Source organism: Mastomys coucha, unplaced genomic scaffold (genome assembly GCF_008632895.1).
Source record: "Mastomys coucha isolate ucsf_1 unplaced genomic scaffold, UCSF_Mcou_1 pScaffold20, whole genome shotgun sequence".
NCBI classification, from domain to species: domain Eukaryota; kingdom Metazoa; phylum Chordata; class Mammalia; order Rodentia; family Muridae; genus Mastomys; species Mastomys coucha.
The window spans coordinates 37,661,808-37,668,949 of NW_022196903.1; the positions used below are offsets into that span (position 1 = coordinate 37,661,808).

At 42.8% G+C, this 7,142-nt stretch overlaps 1 protein-coding gene across 1 annotated transcript in view; it reads right to left on the bottom strand.

Moving 5' to 3' along the window:
• The window catches only part of LOC116098817 (TRPM8 channel-associated factor 2), a 21,281-nt gene extending 14,380 nt beyond the window's left edge, over positions 1-6,901 (bottom strand). Inside the window, exons 1-2 of the mRNA XM_031381696.1 lie at positions 6,733-6,901; positions 4,293-4,929 (exon numbers count right to left, since the gene is read on the bottom strand). Of these exons, the coding sequence (XP_031237556.1) occupies positions 4,293-4,915 (623 nt within the window). The 5' untranslated portion in view covers positions 4,916-4,929; positions 6,733-6,901. The remainder of the gene's footprint in view (positions 1-4,292; positions 4,930-6,732) is intronic.
• Positions 6,902-7,142: the final 241 nt, after the last annotated feature.

Consider the following 7,142-nt stretch of genomic DNA (forward strand, 5'->3'; position numbering starts at 1 on the left):
TGGGAGGAGAGGCCCTTGGCCCTGTGAAGGTTCTGTGCCCCAGTGTAGGGGAATGCCAGGGTTAATAAGTAGGAGAGGGTGGGGTGGCAAGCATTGGGAGGGGGGAGACAACAGGGGTTTGTTCTTGTTTTTTTGGGGGGTTTTTTTGGTCTTTTTTTTTTGAGGGGAACCTGGGAAAGGAGAAATCATATGACATGTAAATAAAGAAAATAATAAAATATACAAATAAAAAATTAGTTAATGTATCATGCAGGTTCTAAAATGGTGGACTAAGTGGATAAAAATAAAACAGTTAACAAAAAAATTTATTTTTAATGTTGTAATTATAGAAAATTTGGTGAAGGCTTAAATGCTTATAGTTGAAAATATAGTTTATATCATTATCAGCTTACTCCAGTTACAAACTACCAATTATCACATTGTTTTGTTTTCTAATTTCATGATACTCTATTTTCATATTTCTACCTGCATAAGTACTATTTTCATGAGTTATACATAATTTTAACAGACTGGTATGTCTTGATATTGTTGACTGTATCATGAGCATTCTGTTTCTCTTTTAAGAGTGCTGAACATACAATTTTTTAATGGTCACATAATTATTCACTCGATAACTGTAGTATATAGCATATATTCTTAAAGAGTCTTCTATTGCATACAATAAGTGCCTTATTGAGTTTCACTTAATAATGACAATATTGCTAAGAAATATGTTCTAAATATTTGCCTCATAGTTTATCTTCTGTCCATACCCATATTTTTTTTCTTTTTCTGCATTGAGAATTCTTCTTAATGAGGTTCCAGAATACCATCTCAGACTCTGAGTTGGTTTCTTAGGAACCCAACTTGTAATAGGGGTAGCAATGGCATGCTAACCAAATTACACATTCACACCCCCTGTCAAAGAGCCATCCCAATTCCAAGGACACAGCAAGGTTACAAAGATACCTCTTTCAGGGTATTCACTGAAGTCCATCTGTAAAAATACCAGAAAAATAAAAATTCACTCTAGAAATTCAAGTGTCTGTCATTAAAGAACTTAAGAATAGAGTATTTGATATCCATACATGGAAGCAAAATAGAACATGTAGGGTATCTTGGATACAGAATACTATTGAATAAAAAAAAGGAAGTGGAGAAAATGTAGTGTGCCACTACTTTCTCAAAGAAAGAGGATACTGGCACATATGTATATGTCTGCTTATTTGTATAAAGACATAATTCAGTATTAATGAATTTAAACAGGGAAGGAAGAAGGGGATTGCATGGGAGAGCAGACAGAATGTTTTAAATTTTATTCTATCTCTCTGTCTGTCTCTCTCTGTTCTGTCTCTCTCTCTCTCTCTTTCTGAGTGTGTGTGTGTGTGTGTTTGTGTGTGTGTGTGTGTGTAACTATGTGGCATAGTTCTAAAAAGTTAAATAGCAAAGGCCAATAAACAAGTGACCAGAAATTTCCAATTGCACAGTAGTATGAGCACAAAAAAGGGAACCATTCTAAAGAGCATCAAAAGACACTAAACTAACTTAATATATCCCTAGGAAAATACGCTATGAGGATGAGAGGCACAGAAAAAATAGTATGGTTAATTACTAAGAAATGTTTGTTGCTATTTGAGTACCTGCTCCTGCTCCATTGTTCCTCTTTTTCCCCACTGAGAACAGTTTTTAAAGGAACTTGGCACACCAATTCCTGTCAGACTCAGCTTCCTGAGAAACCCAACCTGCAAAGGGAAATCACTATCCATCTCTTAGGAAACCCAACCTACAAAGAAAACTTGGCAATGCTAACAAATACTACTTGCAATGTCTCTGTCACTCATCGATCCCACATCATTTTGCTGTTGATAGCATTGTTATTTGAATTTTGCAACTGTTGGGTGTACATTACGGTAAAGCAAGTAGCTCATTATGATGGTGTCTTACAAAATGGGAGGGGAAAATAAACAGATCTCAACAAGAGAATGTGGAGATTCAATAAAATCCCTGCTGTCCTGAATTCAAATGAGATGTATCAGTATGAAGTCTTTGGTGTACATATTGATCCTAAGACAGAGAGATATTCCTTAATTTCGATCACTTGGGATGTCTATAAATGCTGATCAACTGAGTATCAATAAACACGTCCCACAAAAGGAACAGAATCCATCTAGAAATCATGGATGCCAGCTCTGAGACAGAAAACATACTCAAGTGGCCTGGAACCTCTCACAGCAAGCTGTATGGAAGCCTGGCAATGACTGTACAAACCTTCTGAGCACATAGCTGACTACGGGCCTGCTGCAGCTGGCCCCTCTCTCTCCCCACTCTCCAGTGACTCTCAGACTGCAGGGCAAGTTCTCCTCCTTCCCAGACTGAGCCCCAGGGCTTGGGAAAGCCAACCTCTCAGACCAATAAAGTCTGCTCTCAGCATCTGTTCTTCCATTTTCTTCCGCTGATTTATTTCAGCAGTGAACATGACTGACCATGAGTTGACTGTTCTTCGTGTTGGGTCACAACTGCCCAGAGGATAGTATATTGTTCTTTCTACTTTTGTGTATTCTTGAAGTTCCATGGAAAATGAAACTTGACAATACAAAACCAGAAAAATTCAGATTTAGTAGCAGGGGTGGAACATGTGGGTGGAGATGGAGAGAAACAGGTTTCCTTTGTTGAAAAAAGAGTTCTTCGAGGCAACTAAGACAACTATGCTGCTAAATCTCCATGTCTGGAGATGTTTCTTAAAGGGCTGGATCAATACTTATGGGGTTCATGGATTCTTCTGAAGGGACTGCTCAGACTTGGAAGTAGCCATGAGCAATTTGACAGTAATTGGTCATGGCTGTGATCCAGTAAAACACTATTTACAAAAAGAGGGGTCTGGCCCACAGGCCTGAGCTTGCTTGTTGGCTATAGAATTAAAGCCAGCTTAGAGCAAATCAGGTCCAACTCTGTGTGCTTGGCTACCTGGTCCGCAACCCTCTCTGTAAGGAAAAAAATCTCAGGCACTTTCCCCGGGGCTGAGGGCTGCAGGGAACTAATAACTGCTCACTGGATTGCCCTTTCTTTTTCATAGCAAGATTTTAATTTCTTCAGGGATGATGACCATTTATAAATGTCCTCAGACCCTTTGTTCCTTAAACTCTGATCACTTGATTAAGTTTTGATCACTAAAATATCAGTGGAGATCCACTTGATGATCAGGACTACAAGAAAATAGATTATTTTCTAGTTTGTGTGTATGTGTGTGTGTGTGTGCACGTGTGGTGGTTTTTGTTTTTTGTTTTTGTTTTTTTAAAGATAGACCCAGCTAGTGTGTCTGCTCTAGCAATCATTGACTGGATGTAATTATAGAGCCTGGAGCAGTGCTGGCCATCTTGTAACAATGGCCAAAAGTAATAATCCACAGTGGAATTAGGAACACCATGGAGACACTGCCAAGATCCTGGACTGGGTACCTGGATGTCATGCTTCATGAGAAGTCGAAAGTCAGAAACTGTTAATCCACTGTGGGAAACACTTATGGAAAAAGTGCAATTGGTCTTTGTACTTACTTCCTGGCAGGACCACCTTCACTCACCCACCTCCAACCATTCTGGCTTCCTCCATGTTCCTGGTATAAGGTTTTTGTTTGGTCCTCTGAGTTGTTAGCACAGCCCATTCCCATGTCTTTTCAAATGCTATTTTCCAAGCTGTTCATATGTACTCATGGCCAATGTCTATATTCTGCCATCTTCTGGGTTGCATTTGCTACAACTTAATTTCTATGCCTTCCATGAAGGGGTTAAACAGCATCACTCTGTCCCTCATTCTGATACCTCACATCCTGCTTTTCTCTCTTTTTGTGGCTCTTATCAACATCTGATGGTGTTCTCATCTATTAATTTGCTTACCAGCTGATTTTTCCACTGACACGTAGGCTTCGTGGTAGCACACGTTTTTATTTCATCTATATTTTCAGTGCCCAGCACAGGGCTGGGCCCAATTATAATGTTCACATAGATACACATAGATTGATTTAGGACACTGATAAAGCCTCTAAGTTTCAGGCAAGTGGAAACATAATGGCAAATAGAGGGAGGTTTTCTCTTAAGTAGATGGTTGCTTTTCCAAGGCAGGGAGTGACTAGGAGAACAAGCTTTTCTTGGGCCTTGATGCGCTTTAGTGACCATTTTAGTGACCATGTTTTTGATTTGTAGTGGTTAGAAGACAGTTAAAACAATCATTTACATTGAAATAGATACTAAGTGAAGACAGGATATCAGCACTATTTAAAAAGAGTTAGAATCCGTAAACAGTTGGGATGGAACACTCACCTGATATGGAGCGGGATCTTGGGTACCTTCTTAGAGACCTTGAACCGGTCTGTATCCCCACAGACATCTGTGAAGTACACTCCAGCCACGCTTGTCACCTGGTTCCCAGGGAAACTGAACAGCACCTTGTCACTGCCATGGTGACTGACCCAATTCCCAGCCTGGCCTCCAATGAGCAAGCCCCCACCATGCTTCACAAACCGGACCAGCTTCTCGGTCAAGGTGTCGTTGTAGGCATCAATGCAGTAAACTCCCAGAGCCTCTCCAGGCTCAGGCTGAACCAGTGCATTTATCCCAGAGTCACCTAGGATGTTAACTAATGATGCTAAGGAAGAATGCACTGCAATGGGAGCCCCTGGGCAGGGGCAGAGCCAACTCACTGCATTGAGAAGAAAAGGAGCCAAGCCAGCATGCAGCAGGTAGCTCTCATGGGATAAGACTACAAGGCGGCCTTGGCCATAGAAAGAGGCAGCGATGAGCACCTGGCCCTTGTCATTCACCATCACTGGGAAGGCAGCCTCCCCAATAAGAAGGAGTTCACTGGGAGTGGATTCTTTAGGGAGATCCCAGCTGGTGACTCCATTCATGAGGGCCTCAAAAGCAGCATCAGGAGTTGTTGCCATGGTTCTGCCGGTTGCTACAAAGGAAGCAGAGATTCAGGTTGGTCAAAATGGAATGAGGAAGCAGTAAGAAAGGCAATTAACTAAATGCTTTCAGTCCAGAAAGTAGATTAGTTTCTCCCTTTGAGGATAGAGTGAAGCTCAAAACAGACAAGGATTTCACTTCCATGACTTAATATGTAAGAAGAGTAAAGACAATAAATGAGTAGGCTTATAAATGAATACAACTCCAGCAATTTCCAGTGGCTATCTGTTGATGAACTATGGACCAGTCAACAGGAAGACTGCTTTAGAATGCATGGCAGGAAAGTTCTGGTAGGAATACGAATACAAAACTGAAACCTGAAATGGTGTGGGAGGAACATTTTGATAAGAGGCATACCAGGGCAGCAGCAGAGCGAAAGGCAGAGAGGAACAAGTCCTGAGGTAGATAAGGAGGTGCAGCTCCCTGTAGGATCTGATGAATCAAATACAGGGATTGACTTAGTGTTTGTTTTATTCTCTCAGACAAAAGGGTCCCATGACCTGCTACAAACTTCATTAGTTGGGGTTGCATGACCTTTCAGAAAGTGCACTAATTCTGACAGCTTTGCTTACATTGTTGGAAATGGCTTCCAAATGATCAAATCTGCCCTAGTGGAAACCCACCATGCCACCCATTTTGACTATCTGGGCAAGTTCTTTTCAGATTCTTCTGAAGCCTGGTATGCCGAGAGCTGATCTTATCCCCTTCAGACTTCCTGTCTCTGGACCAATCACACCATTCTGAGGACCATTGTTTTACAGATATAAGAGGAATAGGCACAGTGAGCAAAGTAAGTATCTCTCTCTTTCTTCCCTGTCTCCTCTCCTTGAGTGCCATGGAGTGTAGCTGGTGATCCACACAACTTCGCTATTCCTGCATCTGAGTAGCTCACCATAGGGGACCTCATTCATCTTCACTCACATGATTGTCAGAGCACCCCTCCAATGGCTGCGAGCTTACATCCTAAGTAATTTTCAGGTACTGGAGGCAGCCATGGGTGCTTGCCCAGGGCCTCTCTGAGGTGTGTCCTAGGAGGGTCCCTGAAAGAGTTGAGTTGTGTAGCAGTCAGATCTAGACAGCTGACACTCACCCTTGCTGGGTTCCCTCCTTCCATTTTTTGTTTCTCCCTATGTCCTTCATTTGGATTTTCAGGGTTCTCTTCCCAAAGAGCCTTCTGTAGAGAACCTGCACCTATCAGACCCCCTGTGTTCCTCCTCTCTGCTTTGTTCGTCCTGTTCGCATGAACTGTTAACAGCTCATGTGGCCCGTCTCCTCTCACCTATCCTCATAAGCCAGTCCATTTAGCCCATGGCCATGACCAGGCTGAGCTGATCTGGCCTGAGTCTGAGGAATGCAATTCTACCTTCTATATCCTTGACTAAGAACTGGATAGAACCCCGTCACTTTGCAGCCACTCCTCAGAGGTGAAATATTTATTGATGTTGGCATGTCTGTATGTGCCTCACTACCCCGACTGCAAAGCACTGCTCCCAGGAAAGTGAACTGTGGGAAATTCTGCTTAGGGGTGGGAAAAGCAGCAGGTAGATCAGGAATCCCAAGTTCAATGTCTCGTTAAGTTCATTTGAGAAGAAAGTTCTCTCATTTTTCCCAAGTTTGGCAGGAAGCGCAAACAAACAAAACCAGTCCCAGAACTCTGTAACTAAGTGCGCTTGCAAGCGTGTGCGAACACACACCTTTTTCAAATCCGTGACTCAAGTTCAAAGAACGAAGATAAAGGAGTTTTTAATTAACTCCAAAACTGTACCAGTCAAATGAAACTAAAAGAAAAACAGACCTGTGAGAAGATACACTGACTGTCGGGAATGGCGTCCTGTAGCCTTCTGGCACTTTAAGGATTTCCTCCCTGCGTCGCCCACGTGCCAGGACACCCAGCCCCACACTGGAACAAAATGGAACGGAAAACTCACACCACGGAGGTTGCTGCGGGAAGACTGTCCCTGCAGAGGAATGGAATGCAGTTTAAATAGGGCCTTCCATGGGAGGGGCTGCGGAGGGCGGGGCTGCGGAGGGCGGGGCTATTATGAAAGTCCGCTGTCCAAGTGAATGGCTTTCTTGAGGGCGAATTTGAATCTTGAGGGCGGAGCTTCTCAGAGGCTGATCTTTTCCAGGGCAGGGCTATCCAGGGGACAGGGCTGGTTATGGGCGGGGCTAACCTATTGGATGAGCTAGCCGAGGAACTGGTTA